The sequence below is a fragment of the Rhincodon typus genome, chromosome 2 (genome assembly GCF_021869965.1).
Source record: "Rhincodon typus isolate 14 chromosome 2, sRhiTyp1.1, whole genome shotgun sequence".
NCBI classification, from domain to species: domain Eukaryota; kingdom Metazoa; phylum Chordata; class Chondrichthyes; order Orectolobiformes; family Rhincodontidae; genus Rhincodon; species Rhincodon typus.
The window spans coordinates 61,377,592-61,395,067 of record NC_063333.1 but is presented as its reverse complement, the minus strand read 5'-3'; the positions used below and the strand labels follow the sequence as shown (position 1 = coordinate 61,395,067).

General features: G+C 40.8%; 1 protein-coding gene across 1 annotated transcript in view; it reads left to right on the top strand.

Annotated features, from left to right (window-relative positions):
- The window catches only part of LOC109927512 (tensin-3), a 381,339-nt gene that overhangs the window by 340,498 nt on the left and 23,365 nt on the right, over nucleotides 1-17,476 (top strand). The window contains exon 20 of the mRNA XM_048608151.1: nucleotides 13,782-13,956. Coding sequence (XP_048464108.1) covers nucleotides 13,782-13,956 — 175 coding nt within the window. The remainder of the gene's footprint in view (nucleotides 1-13,781; nucleotides 13,957-17,476) is intronic.

Genomic DNA, 17,476 nt, shown 5'->3' with positions numbered 1-17,476 from the left:
GAAATGTTAACTCTGATTTCTCTTCACAGATGCTGCCAGACCTGCTGAGCTTTTCCAGCAATTTTTGTTTTTTTTCTGATTTACAGCAGCTGCAGTTCTTTCAGGTTTTACGTGGGTCATCTTTTCAAGGTGTTAATGCATGAATTTTGGAGGGGTTAAAGTGTACCTTTGATTTGAAATCTTAAACAGACCATTGTAATGGCTGAAGTAAATAAAAACAATTGCTCAATTGTACTATGTGGTGGACCCTGATGACTTTCCTTCATTGAGGAATGCTGCCCTTTTTAAAGCAGTATTTTCTTTTATCACAGTATCCTGGACCAGACAACTCTCTCTTCTTGGTAGTATCTTGGATTGCAGAACCAGGAATTTTTAAAACCAACTGCCCTGAATATATGTCATTACTGTATTGGGCAGTGTTTAATGCATTCCGCAGCATTAACCTTGTCAGACCCTTAAAAACTTTTAGATATCTCTCTTGACCCTAGACTCACCTCTTCTGTAGTTGCCTGGGGCATCCATGGACAAGTGGCTATGTCCTCTGATTGGCAAGAAGTGAGCAACCTCCAGCACAGTGTTCCTTCCTACATCCACATCGGGTTCAAAATGGGGCTTAAATTTAACACAGTGGCTTAACTCATTCCAACTCCTTCAGTCCGTACTTCCAACTCTAATTCAGTGAGGCCGCAAGTCTGAAGGGAAGAGGCTACAAGTCTGGGGACAGAGAGGGGAAGGATTTGCAGTGACCAGAAGGCTCAGAAATGGCAAGTTTGGGATGCAAGATCAGTGGCAAGTGGGAGGTGCAGCGAGTGGAAAATTATACTTTTATACCGTATTTTTAAAATTTCCTTTATTTTCAGAACAATTCAATTCACCAAAGTAGGGATTTAGCAGCTTAAGGTCTTTCAAATTGCACCATACATCTAGCTGCTTTTGCATTGCCTTTAATGGGAAAATGTGATTCACTGGCAGGTATTTCACTTATGGTTGTGCTCCTGAAAATCACAGCTCTAAGTTTAAGTGAAAACTCGCAGTAATTTAAATTCAGGTATATTTAAAATAAAGTTTTAGAACAAAAGTGATGTATAAACATTTATTACAACTTTGCTGTTGCAAACATGCGTGAATAATGTAAAATATTTAGTCTCATTCACACATGCCTTTAAGCTATATTTTTTACCGTAGCTGTATGTACACATTGAATTTGAGTTTTTTTTTAATAATCTCTGCTGTGTTAATTCAAATTTCATGACCAACAGCCCATCCTGTGCTCCAGCAGAATACCAGAGTTTCCAAGAAATCAGACATTCATTATCATCAAAGCATGCTGAGATCCAAAAGTGTGACATTATCTTTGTCTTACTATATTAGGTAACTTTCTCAGAGCAGGGTTTGGTGGTATGCTCAGTTTCCACCTCAAACAGGAGGAAGCATTATTTTAATGGTAACTTCTGGGTGGAAAGATCACATATCTCCCAATATTTGGAAAGGATTTTGTTTCTAAATCGTTTGTAAACATCTTCAACTTTGTTAAACAGTAGGAAATGAAGGTGATGGAAAGGACATGCTAATGTTATTGGTAATGTTCTTCAGTCAGTTTGTAACTGAATATTATCTGTAGGTTTAAGATTCTCGAGACTTTGTGCCGATAGTCTCAAAGAGAAACTAACTCAACAGCACCATTATTGACAATGAATAGTTTTCCAATTTGACTTCCTATCTGAGCTATTTGGAAAAAGAACAGAATGACCATCTTGAGATATACCTCAAAGGGTAGGTAATATGAGTACTGTTGTGTACCTACCTGCCTGCACCTCCACATCTACAATTAGATTTGAATTATTTAGGCTTATGATTAGTCACATGGACCTTCCTCTCCTTGCTGGAATAACAAACTTGTAAGCATCACCTAAACACATTGTCACTGTATGAAGGTGGGTATCTGGAAGGTTGGATTGACTGTGCTGCCAACCTTAATTTGAGGTGTGGCTGCGTCCACCTGAATGTAACTGTTGGACACTTGACTCATAGAATAGAGGTCAACAGAGGGACAGATGCAGAATCGGGCACCTGCTGCAAGGACAGCTGTCCTAGAATGCTACTTAGGCTGATAACATCCAAATGACATTAATGGTCACCCAGGTGTGAATCTTAGCTCTACCATTGTAAAGGCATGCTACAGCATTGACCTCTGGTGGTGCAATGTAATGTCACAAGGGGTAACTGTCCTATCAGTTACATTATGCACTAACCCTTCTCTCGCAGTTTCCGAACAGCAGCTTAAATGGTTGGCTGTTGAGTCACTTACTGTGTTCTTTCAGTTTCTTTTGCTTGTCAATTTCTCTCTTGTCCTTCAGCTTCAACAAATTAGTAGAGGCATTCGTTAATCCCTTTATAGAGGTTTGATTTCTTTTTTGCCACTGTGACCCTCTACTCTCATTAACCCATCCATTTAACTTTCCCTTATGAAACCTTTTGTTCCTTGCATCCATCCATATTTGCGTTTTGAGATAGGCACAATATTAAGTTGTCCTCAGAAATCTAAATGAAACTGCTTATTTGCATTAATGTCTCTGCAAAATTTTCCCGTATCCTTTTGGATGGAAATGACCGGTACTCGAAAATCTGGAGTCTGAATTTTAACATTTTGCAGTCATTTTCAGAATCTGCTCAATATTATCAGCTTATGGGCTTTATTAGATCTTCCCCTCTGTACTAAACTCTATAATCAGTCACTAACCTTGCAGCCACAGTGTTCCTCCTCATCAAACTCTTGCCCCCTCCCCACCAAACCAAAATTCTGTGCCTCAGTCTCCTTGCACTGCATCAATATCCTCACTATATAACCTCATTGTACCTAACATTCCTCCTCTTCTAAACGAGGAAGACTTTACAAATAATCCTAACCCAATCACATACAGTATGGTTTGGGCATTCAAACATACAGGATAGGTTCACCAGGATTGAGGAACGATAGGTGGAGGAGAGACTTGAGGGACTGGAAACATTTGCAGTGGAACAGAGCTGTTTTAAAAGAAACATGAAGCCTTGCATTTATTTACTGCATTTAAAGACCACCAGATTTCTTAAAGGGCTTTGCAGCCCATCTCTTGACTGTAGTCACTATTGTAAATACCGCAACCAATTTTGTGCACAGTAAGCTCCTACACACAGGAATGTTATAATGACCAAGTAAGCTGTTTTATGTAGTGTTGATTAAGGCATAAATATTGGTCAGTACACTCCCTGCTGTTTTTCAAAATAACACCATGGGATCTTTTACATCCACTTGAACGGGTAAATGGGGCATCAGTTTGACATGTCTTCTGAAAGGCAGCACCTTTGACAGTACAGCACTGCACTAGGATATCAGCCTTGACTTGTGTGCTCCCTGGAATGAGACTTAAACCTCTAGCTCAGAGGGGAGAGTGCTGCCAGCTGAACCACAGCTGGTATACAAACTGCAAAATCAGGGTCAGCGATGAGATCCAAATTTCAACTTGACACGCAAATGCAAGAGAGGAAGTCGGAAGCAATTATTGTGCAATTTCAGAATTTTTCCACAAAAGCTGTTTGATGCAGAGATCGTTGCATCCTTTAAGGGAAACTTAGTAATTATTTAAAGTAAAGCAAAACAGAGAGCTATCGTGGGGCAGCTTTGTATAAATACTCAAACTTGAATTTGACAAAAATGATGTGTGCTGTTTTGTACCGAGCTTTTCTGAAGAACAGTGTACACAGTAACGTACAGAGTATTTTTTATATCAACTTCTCACGCACTCAACTAAGGGTATCTCCTTAATCACCACCTCCTGCTACCCCTCCCCAGTAGCTTTTTCAATTAATTTTCTGATGAAAGTAGTAACATAATTTAAAATTTTTAGAAAGAACTGTTTTTGGCAACATTCACTACTGTCCCTGGAATGAAACCTCCTGTTTTCTGATGCTTTCCTGAAGCTCTTGGTACATGAGAAAATCCTTTTCAGTGTCAGAAACCCTCCTGTATGGTCTCCTTCCTGATACATATGTCTAAACAGTGCTGATGGGTTAACCCATCATCAAGTTGAATTTCAATCTCAATTCTTTCCTCTAAGGGCAAATGTAGATATTAAGTGAGAGCAAGCTCATTCTCGGTTGTGATGACCCGATAGCTAAACAGCATAGAAATGTAGAAAACAGGAAAAGGCCATTCAGCCCTTTGGAGTCTGCTCTGCAGTTCATTATGATCTTAGCTGGTCATCCAACTCGGTAGCCTGTTCCCACTTTTCTCTCACATCCTTTGATCCCTTTAGACCCAAGAGGTATGTTGAACTCCTATTGAAATCATACAATGCTTTGGTCTTGACTTCTTTCTGTGTCACAAATTCCACACATTCACTGCTCCCTGGATGAAGCAATTCCTTTTCATCTCAGTTCTAAATGGCTCACCCTATATCCATAGACTGTGATCCCTGGTTTTGGACTCCCCTGCCATTGGAAAATTCTTCTTGCGTCTCTTTTCTCTTGTCCTGTTCGAGTTTTATACTTTTCTATGAGTTCTCCTCTCATTCTTCTAATCACCAGCAAATATAACCCTGACTAATTCAACTGCTCTTCATACATAAGTCCTGCCATCCCAGGAATCAGTGTAGTAAACGTTTGCTGCACTCTCTCTATAGCAAGAATGTTCTTCCTCAGACAAGGAGATCAAAACTGCACACAGTATTCCAGGTGTGGTCTCGTCAAGGCCCTGTATAATTGCAACAGTACACCTCTGCTACTGTACTCAAACCTCTGACTAGAAAGACTAACATATTACAACAAGGAGGCTAAGAAAATTCAGATATCCATAAGGACTCTCCCCAGCTTTTACAGATGCACCGTAGAAAGCATTCAGTCTGGATGCATCACGACTTGGTACATTAACTGCTCTGCCCGGGATTGTAAGAAACTACAGAAAGTTGTGAACACAGCCCAGTCCATCACACAAGCCAACCTTCCATCCATTGACAGTTCTCGATGCCTTGGAAAGGCCACCAACATCATCAAAGACCCCGCCCATTCCTGTTATAATCTTTTCCAACCTCTTCTGTCAGACAGAAGATACAAAAGCTTAAACACACGTATCAACAGGTTCAAGCACAGCTTCTTCCCCGATGTTATTAGACTTCTAAATGGACCTCTCAACTTCCAAATCTAATGTTGATCTTGCTTTTTATGGGCCTTCTTTGCAGCAGTAACTTTGTATTCCTCACCTTGTTCAATCACCCAATGATCTTTGTATGTTATGTTCTGCCTATACTGTATGCAAAACGAAACTTTTCACTGTACTTTGGAACATGTGACAATGATAAGTCAAATCAAATCAAGTCAAAAACCATTTACCTTCTTTACTACCTGCAGCATCTGCATACTTACCAATAGTGACTGTTGCACAAGAACACCCAAGTCCCGTTGCACATCCCCCTTTCCCAATTGATAGCCATTTAGTTTTTTGCAACCTTTCACTACTGGCTGTCCAAGTCTTCTCACAGTAATGACTACCTGGAAGAGATATCAAAAGACCATAATCATGTTTCAAACCAAGGGGAAGAAGAATGGAGGAAAGCAGGAAAAAAATCTTTGTGCCCAAGTATCTTAAGATTATGCACTGAAGATAGGGCAAACAGAGGTCCTGGTTTTCCATCAAACATCATAATGTACTGCCGTTTTCCTTAAATAGTCCAAATATCCCAATTTTCACCTTTTCCTTTTTTTGGTCAAAGATAAACTAGTCGTAGCAAAAAAAATCTCTGAAATGTTGTCTGTTGAATCCCCCACCCACCATCCTCTTGGTGTACCTGAGGAAGTTGTCACTGTGTTTCTGGTTTCATTGCTAACAATGGCTTTTAAACAATGTATGGAATAATGTTGCCAGTTCTGTGGCTGAGCGTATCCTGAAAATGCCATCACTGAATTCCCAACTGAAACTATCCTTTCACGGATTGCTGCCATTGCTCATCCAACGTGTCAGTCATCACAGAGCCTTGCCTCCCTATGGCTTTCCACTGTCTCCCACTTTTGACTTCTGAACTTCTGGTCACCCTCATTGAACATGAATGTCTTACTAGTAGTCTAGGGTCATTCACGACCTGCATTAGCGGCATGATGTAGCAGTAACTTTTTTAAAGTGATAAGGATGTCTGGCTGAGTTACAAGCCTGCCCTCGTCAATTGTTTTCTTTTAAAGTTTTTTTTACCCTGAATTGCTTATCCGCTTCCTGAGCCTGCAGCAGATGTGGACAACCATTGAAAATGAACAATATTTTGGCTACTCGGTTATGTGACTTGAAAGCTTTTTGTTTTATTTTTGACTCAGTAGCAACTGATTTTTAAAACTTTAATTGCCTATGGTTGGGAAATGCTACAAGCTAGTATGATCTAAAATATGATATGAGCTGCATTGTGCATTTCAACATGGTCCACGTGTCTTTTTAACAAAAAACAGTTTAATAATGGAAGCACTTAAGGATTGTATATCTTTGGGCAGTAAAGAAAATGTGCACAAAGAATTTGTCCTGAGGGGCATTTTGACCTTTGACTTTTGTTAGTACTTTTTCATTGGTAGAAGCAGATTGGGAGGGTGCAAAACAATGCTCCTGTGTAAGTTAAAAGTTAAATGCAAATGAGGCTGCAGTTAGAGCATGAATACACTGAATGAGCAGACTCGCTGTGGCTGAGAGGAGCAAATCTAGCAGAAACAATTGTTGAATTATTTTCCATATGGGCAGAGTGGATTAAGCTGTCGCTGATCAAACATCTTCTCTTAGAATAGCCCTGCCTTCTCTCCTTTCCAGTCTCTGCGGCAGTTGTGCTTTTGTACTGAGTTTATTGCAGACTGTAAGTAAGAAAGAACGGAAAACTGAGACTGGATAATCTCTTGAATCAAATCACATTTTTTGTAAGTGGTATTCCTGCTTTGTTGCTTTTACACTGAAGTCTGGCAGAGGAAACAGCAAGCCTAAATGCCCTTTTGGCTGTAGTAAAATTGCAGCATTTCAACACATTCAACGTATAGCTGCTCTTGTGAATGTTTTCCACCATGACTACTTCAGTTGGTAGGTAAACTGTGGCTTCAGACTGATATGTATGTTTTTTTTATCTGAATCTCTAAGTAAACAACTGGCATTGAAACACTAAGTTTAGAGTGTGAGCAGATTACTCTAGTGGAGCTTTGTTCTTCCAAGTAAGTCTATTTGCTTACTGTAATGAAGGGGAAATTTTAAATACATTGCTGTATAGCTGGATTGCATTTATAGTAGAAGTGTTGAATTTGCAGGCTGCTTGCTGACATCTTTTGCCATGTGTTTGCAGGGTCGAGAGAATTCCAGAAGGGCTTCTTAGAGATCTCTGTATATTTGGGTGAAATAAAGCTTGTGTTGTTTTAGAATTTGCTTGGTTACTTTTTTCTGGTGAATTGATACTCTTTGCATGAACTAACGACTCATTGAATTTGCTGTTTTTTAAGTATGCAGCTATACTGAGGCCACATACTGGAGCAGTAACAGCTGAGCACATTCCTGAGGGTAGCTAGAACATGCTTGGGTCATTGGCAGCAATCCACAAAATTCCTCTATAATAATCCCATTTATATTGCAGTAGCCGTCTCTTGAGGCACCCCTGCAGTAGAAATGAGGCAACTTATGTGACCCCACATCCCCAGAGGCAGGAAAGTTCTAATACCCTGGGAAGTGGGCTCTTTCCATGTCTGTACACCTCTCGGAAGATAGGGCCCCAAGACCCAGTCTGTGTGAAAAAGCAATGTACATATCTTTTCTCCAAGCTAGTGAAATGTACTTGCTATTTTTTAAATATTCGCTGTACTATTTCCTTTGTGTCAGGGAAACCAAATGGGGATTTGTTGATGGCTTTGCTGAACATGTTCAGTCTGAGTGTAAATGTGATCCTGAGCTCCCTAAAGCTCGCTGTTTTGATTTTTCACCCCATTTTTACTTTGACCTCTCTCTGCCTTTGACTTTCTACATTGTTCCATTGAGCTCAACATAAGCTGAGAATGCTCTTTATCTTTCTACTCACTGTCTCACACCCCCACCCCCCGACCTTAAAGTTAACAATTTAAATCTAGCTCCCATTTTCTCTCCAGCTGTAGGTGCTGGGATTTTCAAGACGAAGATGGAACAGATTTGTTTTTTAATGAGATGAGAGTCACCTTTCAGTGACTGACTGATCTTCATCATTCAAGTCCACCTAATTATTCCTACGATCTGTGATGTTGGACTTTTTATTTCTTTATTTTTCTGATTATTTTCCTAAGAACTTGTACCGAAGAATCTGTACCTAAGTACCTTGTACCTAAGATAACGCTAAAATGTGGCGACTTGTAAACTTTTCACCGTACGTGTGGAATGTGCTGCCGGCAGTGGTATTGGAGTCAGATACTTTAGAGACTTATAAGCGACTCTTGGATAGGCACATGGAGGATAGTAAAATGTAGGGTATGCAGGGTAGTTTGATCTTAGTGGGATAATAGGTCGGCACAACATCATGGGCTGAAGGGCCTGTACTGTGCTGTACTGTTCTATGTTCTATGTACTCATTTGATTACATGTGACAGTGAATTAAATTCAATTCAATTCAATTCTTTCACCAGAGTCCTTCTCCACCTGACCACTTATTTTTATGCTATTAATCCAGCGAACCCCTTTAGCTAAATATGCAGTCTCCATGTTTCATTTTTGTCTCTTATTTCCTGATCATGCTTCCTTTTGTCCCCTGCTAGTATCACATCATTTAAGCATCATTAGGACCTCACCGAAGCACGTCACAGGCAATTTCAATAATTTTCCAGTGTTTTTGTCCTCCCCTCTCGTAGCATGTTCTATTCATTTTCTCAATGTTGTTCTTGTGAAAACTCCTGTGGAAGCATTATATCCCTGAAACAGTGACTGAGGGACTTGCATATCTTTGCAGATTCTTGTCTAACCTCCTGAAAATAATAATTCCAGCTATTTCTGTTCTTTTTCATTCCTATCCATGGGGGTAAAACATTGGTGATCCCCAAGATCATCAGGAGCTGTATTTAAAACCAAGTATTCTATAGTTTCAGTCTCACCCCATTGTCCACACTGCAACTTTCATGTTGCTAGCCAATACTTTGATATCCCTATATCCCTGTCTTGGGAATAGCAGGAGGTCTTCAAGTCTTCCCTGGCAATGCAAACAGGGTTTTGGAATTTAGAGTGCAGTAAACTGAACCAGCAAGATAGAGCACAAACAGGATATGAATGGTGGCAAGGAAAAGTGAAATCCTGTGCACACGAAGCTTATTATGAGCTGATGCAATTTCAAGAAAAGCTAACGCTGTCTATGTGACATGATTAGGAGATAAGCTTGTACGTTGAATTGCTTCTACAAAACACTTTTCAGCCCTGAGTCGATTCTCAAGGGGACTCTGTGTTGCTCAAAAATTAAATTCATGTGAAGACCTTGTGCTGCAGTCTGAGCTCAGTAATTTAGTATATAAATGGATTGAAGAATGGCATCACCTTCACACTAAAGTCATATTTCAATGCATTCCTACTGTGCTCCTTAATAAAAGTATGCCAATCAAAAATCACTGCAATAAGAAAAGTAATGAGTGGGTTACATTCCTGACTCTTAACTCGTTACGTTAAAAATGTATTGCCTGTCTTAAACTCAACTGGCCAAAAATATTCCCATCTCATCTCACCGACTAGTAACAATTTACTAACGCTTTCTACTGACCTCATTCACATCGCTTCCTACTTCCTGCTAGCCACTTCCTGTTACTCCCTTTCTTGCCATTCCTTCTCCACAAGGCCCTTTCGCATTCCACTTCCCTCCCTGAACCCTGCTGCTCACTGCTTCCTTCCTCTGACTTACCCCCTCGCTTTCCTCCCTCAAGCCTCTTGTTCTCTGCTCCCCTCCCTTGACCCTCCCATTCATATTCCCTTTCCCCAACTGCCCCTTCAGTCACTTCCCTTCTGCTTGCTGTTTCCCTTCCCTCGATTCCACTGCTTTCCTGTGCCAACCCCTGCCCTGCGCCACTCTCCCTCCACCACCCCCCATCTGATTCTCCTGGTTCACTGCATCCCTCCCCAGAGTCTTGTACTTGCTGCTCCCCTCCCCAACCCTCCAGCTCTCTCCTTCCCTCTTTTGCCCCTCCCATCTGTCACTCTCACTCTCACCCCCACCCTTCCTGCTCACCATTCCTTTACCACCTCCCCCCATTTACCACTACCCTTCCCTGACTTTCTGACTCACCTCTTCACTCTCCTGGCCCTCCAGCACACTGCTTTCCTCATTCACACCTCCTGTTTGCCACTTGCCCTCCAACTCATTACTCCCTGTCACCACTTATTTTCCAGTCACTACCTCCTATTGCCCCCTTCTCCTGATCACTAGCCGAGGGAGCTCAAGAGTGTGGCAGCAAGCGAGTTATCAAGTAGAGAGATAGTGAGCAGAGCATTGAGGGGGGTGGGGGGAAGCAGCAAATGAAATGATCAGAGGAGGGAAGTGGAGAACGGGAGGTTTTGGGAGGGTCAAGGAATAGAAGCAGCAAGTAAAGCAGTGGTTTGTTTCTGTGCTAGACTGAGTGGGCACTAGAACAAAATGGAGGCAGTGCTATTCATGGAACCTTCCCAATTTACACACTTTTAAAACAATACGTTATTGAACTTGCTAAGACTGGTATCACGTTATTGCTTATCACACACGCTGCTCATCATTTTCTTAAATGTTATTCAGCAGTTGATGATCTTCAGCACAGGCATTCACATCTCCTTTTTCTTTGTTCTAAGGATGTTGGCAAGGTCCTATTCGTAGGCCATTTCTCATTGCCCAGACTTGATGGCGGTAGTAGATTGACCTCGATTTACAGTATTCACATTTTGATCATAATATTGGACTAGTCAGGCACTGGGGGATTCTTGATGTATTTGAAAAGGTAGTCAAATGTTTGCAGTTTGTCAAATTGCTCCTTTACATTTGGATTCTAATTATTTAATGCTGTCTTCAATATATACTGATCCATGTAAGAAATAATAGCTGAGTTTTTGAAAGAAAAGTTATTCACAGGAGCAGCTGTGTATACACTTAAGTTGCACATTTTCCAACTGCAGTCATTAATCTTCTTGAGTGACCACATTCCTGTCATTTGTGTGGTGTATCTTTTTAAACAAGCATTCCTTCCCAGTATTGTTGCAAATGCATATACATTTAAAGTGTGTATGTTAATTGCCTTTTTGTACCTTCCATGTTTTTAATTATCATGTTGTGCTCTTTATTGTGCTACCCTTATGTAACTTTTTAGATTAATTCACACTCCAGGGTTAGTTCCTTATTGTCACACAGTTTGTGTGGAGTAAATCAGGTATCAAAGGCAAAGCAGAGACTGATTTTCTCCTGATCAGCCTTGTCCTACTTTACTTCCCTTTGACATCAGCCTGAACTCCTGAGTCTAATGTCAAGCTACTTGAATATTGTAAGTAATGCATCAAGTATAGGGAATGACATGTTGTTATTGGTAACCCAGCCCTTACTGTGTTTACCAGTATGTTGTTGGTAATCTTCCTGCACTGAGTTTTTAAAGTCTTTTTAAAATACTGAACCCATGAAGTCTGTCAGTAATGCTTAATCAATTTTTCTTCTGATGGGTGTGAAAATTACTGCAGAAGGAGCAAAATTCTAGATATACTAAACTGAAACCTTGAGTTGGCAGTGGTTCCATGGCACAGAGAGGGCAAAAGAATCTGTTGAAGGTGCCAACTTGGGTGTTATTTTCTGAGCCCCTTTGGAAATAGCGATGCCAACGATACCTAATTGTAAATGGCTGTTTCGGGCAGTGCTGGAGAGCCTTCTTCGCCAGCTGTAGGCAAACTACAGCTTACGTTTGGCTAAAGCTAACAGTGTATTTCCTCAACTGAGAGGGATGCCTACAGCCAAGAAAGAAAAGACGCAAGTTTACCTAATGATTATACGTGTGTGGTTGTTTCTCCTTCAAAACCACTCTTAGACGTAAATGAGACAAATTTCACAGTCCCAACACATTGCACAACTTGTTCTGTCATAAAAATGTGTTTGTAACTCTGCTAGTTGTGCTTGAGAGTTTTTTTTCATTCGTGGGACAAGGGCACCGCTGGCTAAGCAGCATTTACAGTGCTGTGGGTCTGGAGTCACATGTAGGCCAGACCAGGTAAGGATGGCAGTTTCCTTCCCTAAAGGACATGAGTGAACCAGGTGGGTTTTTTTTTCAACAATCAGCAATGGATTCATGGTCATCATTAGACTCTTAATTCCAGATTTATCTTCTATTGAATTCAAATTCCACCGTCTGCCATGGTCCCCAGACCGTTATCTGAGTCTCTGGATTAAAAGTACAATGATAATACCACTAGGCCATTGCCTCCCAAATGACTGAGTTGAATTTTGAAACAGCACTGGTCTCAAACTATTTTAAAATTTGGCCAGGTTTAGAAATCTGTATGTTTTATAAAACTGCAAGTGCCACGTTCTTTCCTCCCCTTTTAAATTTATGAAAGGATTGAATTCAGTGAGGACTTCCGCTGTGGTGCTGGGAGTATTGAAAGGAAGAGGCCTGTTCACTTTCCAGCACCATGGAATATTTTTGTGGTAATGTGAAGACATTCCGTGCAAGTGGAATGTGTAGTACAGATATGCTGGGGAAACAAAACAAAACTACAGGGCCCTTTTTGTCCCAATTCACAAATATAAGGAAAAACGTATCATTGATTACCATAATTTGTTCCAAATAATCTATGCAATTGCCCCCCATGTCTTTATGTTTTTGGAGCCGGGCTGACACATCTGCAATCTTTGTAGATAAAAGGGTAAGCTATTGATATGAAATAGCCATACAAGCATATGCAAGCCCCTGTTTGGACCACTTCCAAAGCTCTCTTGCAGGATTGTCTCTATTTGCAAGCTATCCTTGCTATGTAAGGAATGTGGGCAGTCTTCATGTTCCATTGATTTTCAGATAGCTTTATCTTGTCTTTGTGCTTGCGTCAACATGTTTGGTAGATTTTGCTTAAAAGAATGCTGTTTAGTTATGAATTGAAGTTTACTTCAATGCTGATTTTGCCTGACTCTTTGCATTTATAGGTTAACTCTTTGGGTGCTACATGAGGCTTTCAGTGTCAAACATGAGAAACAAGTCCTTCATCACCTGTAACATTTATAAAAGGGTTAAATTTTCTAAAACTTTAATTTGAAATGTTGGACTTTTAAGAATATAGAGAACTGTGAGCTTTCTGAATTCTCATTTGTGTGATAGGAAGTCGAAAGCTGGAAAGTATGTTAAAAACTTTGAAGAAATTTGTAGTCTCACAGTAAACAATTTTGAAGTGTTTTCAGTACCAAACAAGCTGGTAAATCAATTTAACATGACTGGGGCACAATACTCTGCATGGTTTTTAAATTAAATGAACAAAATTGTTAACTGTTCATCTTAGAAATAGAAGTTTAGCTGATCAACTAAACAGTAGGTTACATGCTGCAATGAGTTGGTGGGGAAAGACTTCACCTTCGTGTCACGTGAGCATTATTTGGTTTCCAGATTAGAACCCTTGTGTATTTTCGATTGATCTGTAACTTGCCTGTTTCTGCATAGTAAGTAACTTGAGATACCAGGCTTTAAAATACATTGAACCTGTGTTGAAGTCATTCACTTCATTTTGTGATGGAAACACGCTGTTGGACTTGACAGCAAAGCTGATCACGGTTATTGAATGTGCTTACACGAAATGTGTCTTTACTGCACAGAATCTCGAAGTTACATGGAAGGCATCAACCATACAGTGGTGGGATCAGACGGCACTGTGGTGACAAACCCTATTCTGTACAGCAGTGATGGCCCAATGACTAATTCATCTTTCCAGCGATCTTATGGTGCAGCGTGCTCAGTCTCTACCAGCAGTCAAGTCTCCAGGACAAACAGGTGGGATATCTTTAAAACTACATTTAGATTTTTGTGCATATTTACAAGTTGAAAGCTCTTTGTTAAAATACAGTATTAACTTGACTCTTCTTGACAGTGTTCATACTCAGATATAGAATGAACTTTGAATTTGATGCTTTCTCAATGAATGAGGTTTTCCTTGGGAGATATACTTCAACTTCATTTCTGTTACTGCTTCAAACTTCAGAACCAGAGATCCTGGCAGTCAGGAGGACAATAACTATTTGTTTATGAATTTTTTTTATGCCTTGCAAATAGTCAAACATTTTGACACCAAACAGATTGCTTCTTAGATCCACTTTTTGTTTAAAGCTAATACTGCATTTCAAATGTGAAAGTTTTACTGAAACAGAGTTGTAAACCATTTATGCTATTAGGCTTGGTTCTAGAACATTAGTACAGAGTGGTGTTTGGCTGTAACTATGATTCTATGTTACCTGAAACAATGAGGAAGATTTAATAGATTGTTCGAGCATCTGGACCAAGCCTGTGTTAATACTGTTGAGACATTATTGGACAATCTGTAGCAAGAGGGTTGCGTATTTTGTCGGAATAATCTGATGAGAATGTGAACTTATGTTTCCAAAAGCAAGTTGGTTGGGTTGATAAATTATTCTGATACCAATATAAAATTAATTTAAAATCTGCTGAATTTAGATTGATTGGGTTTTCTTCTGCATGCCACACTCCTCATAAGTTGCTAACTCAATTAACTGATAGGAGACTTTGCTTTGTGTGTAGGTAAAAATGTGATTATAATGTTTTGATTGTGCATAGTCTTAAGTAAGCCCTTTCACCTACCACATTATAAAATGCTAGGATTTATGATGAACCTCCACCTTGGTTCTCATGGATATTTTTGAAATTTATGTTAGACCTCATTGTAGAAGGTTTCAGGCTAAAGGACTTTACATAGTGATCTTTTATTTGAAATGTAGTCCTCAACACCTCCAAGCTGGATTTCTCTGATTATGCTGTTAAATTAATTTACCATAGACACGCCACAGATGTGTAGAATTTCCACTTAAAACTGAGAGTTCAGGTTTGACATCTAGTCCTCAGAAAATGGATTTAAGAACAAAGGCCAAATTAATTAAAGGCAGTTGCAGTCTATATTTGTTGATAATAAACATTGAAACAGAATATCTCCTGTTTTAATAACTGATCATACTTGTCTGTTTCATAGACCGAAAGAGCACAGAAATAGTTCATTAGGCCCATTATGCCTGTTCTAGTTTTTTTTGAAACGGATTCCCAATTTGTTTTTTCTATAATGATGAAAACAAAATACCCTAAATGCTAGAATAAAAACAGTATGCTGGAAACCTCTGCATTGTGGTGAGAGAAACAGAAGCTGAATGTAATATCTTTTTGGTTAAACGCAAATTGCATTGAGTTTATTTAGAGGAATTCTCACCACGACATCTAGTGAGATTTCTGCTCATATCTTACCAAATATACCTCATAAATTACCTGTCCTTCCTCATGGGGTCTCTAATGCCTAGTTCTATCCTGATCTCACCATGGGCTGCTCCCAGAACAGCTCATCACTCCATGGAAAGCCACTGAAAGTCTGGCATGCCTTGCCATGTTCCAAATTTCCAAGGCTGCTGTGCACTCAGGCGCTGGCAATCCAGCATTGACCCTCACTGCCTACATCCTGGCATAGCCACCATGCAGCCACGCTACTTATGCCACACTGCTGACACTCACTCACATATAACTACCCTGCTCTCTTACCCTGGTCAACATGTAGCCACCAGGCCACACACTTTGCTTAGCTACATCCCATCTGAACACCCTCTCCGAGCCCCCACCATTGTTTCCCCAAAGCCAAATATGAGCTGTTATTGGCAGCCAGCAAAAAGAGAACACAAAAGAAACAAATACAGACTGCAGTTCATAACAACAAATATGAACCAAATGCTGACATGTTAACCTTGATAGTCCACGATGGTCTTTTGTACCTTGCTGCCATTGACTGGAACCGAGTGTCGATCATTTCTTGGCCTGCCCAATGCAGCTGAGCTCTGTCATCCGCAAGGAGAGCTTCCTCCAGCTCCATGTCTTTATCCTTCTCCTCAGAAGACTGCTGTCGTTCCCTGGCTCGTCAGCGCCTGTCATTTCGCCTCATTGCCTGCTGCAGATGTTCAGGACACAGTATGCCAATATGATGTGACATAGTTCTGTCAGAACTATTCTGGAGGGTCAACTCAGACTGCTTCAATCTACAGAGCAGCACGTTCATCAACCCCTATCATCTGTTCCACCATGGCCCTGGTCAAAGCACATGCAACAGCTTGGTGAAGGCGCTGCACTGACTGAGGAACCAACACATTACAACCAAACAGGCATGTCTGTCGTGCTTTGACCCTCAACCCACCCCAACTATTTCCCTTTCCATTGCATTCACTAGAGTTCATGGTCATATGTACATGGCAGTGATATTCTCCAATAAAAGTATATCAGAGAGCTGCTGTGGTGGTCTTAAGGGATTGGCAAACATCGATGCCAATGTCAGTGGACAAGTTGTGCCTGCAGCTGGTGGAGCAACATGGAGGGTCCTTGTAAACAAAGTCACCAGGAACCTGCTTTGATTTCCATGTGAGTTTTCTTGACATCTAGCTTATTCGGTCAGAAATCACACGGTATCAGGCTATAGAAACAAAAACAGAAGTTGGTGGAAAAGCTCAGCAGGTCTGGCAGCATCTGTGAAGAGAAAATCACAGTTAGTGTTTTGGGTCCGGTGGACCCTTCCTCAGGACTATAGTCCAACAGGTTTATTTGAAATCACATGCTTTTGGAACACTGCCCCTTCGTCAGGTAAAGGTGACTATCCAATACCGACACCTCCACATCACAGTGCATCTGAAAAATAGGAGGCTGAACATGAATGAGGTAGTTAATAAGGCATGAAGCAGCCATAATCCCCCTTACTTGACAACAGGCCCCTGCCTAGCGGGAAACTCACCTCGGAGATAAGTGAGAACTGCTGATGCTGGAGTCAGAGTCAACACAATGTGGAGCTGGAGGAACACAGCAGGCCAGGCAGCATCAGAGGAGCAGGAGAGTCGACGTTTCGGGTCAGGACCCTTCATCAGGGCTTGATGGACTTCATCAGGACCGTCCTGATGAAGGGTCCCAACCTGAAATATCGACTCTCCAGCCCCTCTGATTGCTGCCTGGCCTGCTGGGCTCCCCCGGCTCCACAGTGTTGAGAAATTCACCTCAATGTTCGGCAGATGCATTCAAGATGGAGGGAGGTGCTCCTGATGTTGAAATAGGCCTCATGTGGATGTTGCGTCCAATTCTGCAGAAATCTCACCGTTGCCCACATCACAGAGACCCCAACGAGGTTCCACCCAGGGTTAAAGTTTGTGTCCAATGATCCTCGTTCAGAATTCAATCTGATTTGACCCATTCCACGTATTCCAGAAAACTATTTCCCCTTCAAGTATTTTACCAGTTCTTTTTGGAAGTTTCTGCCACAATCCTATCA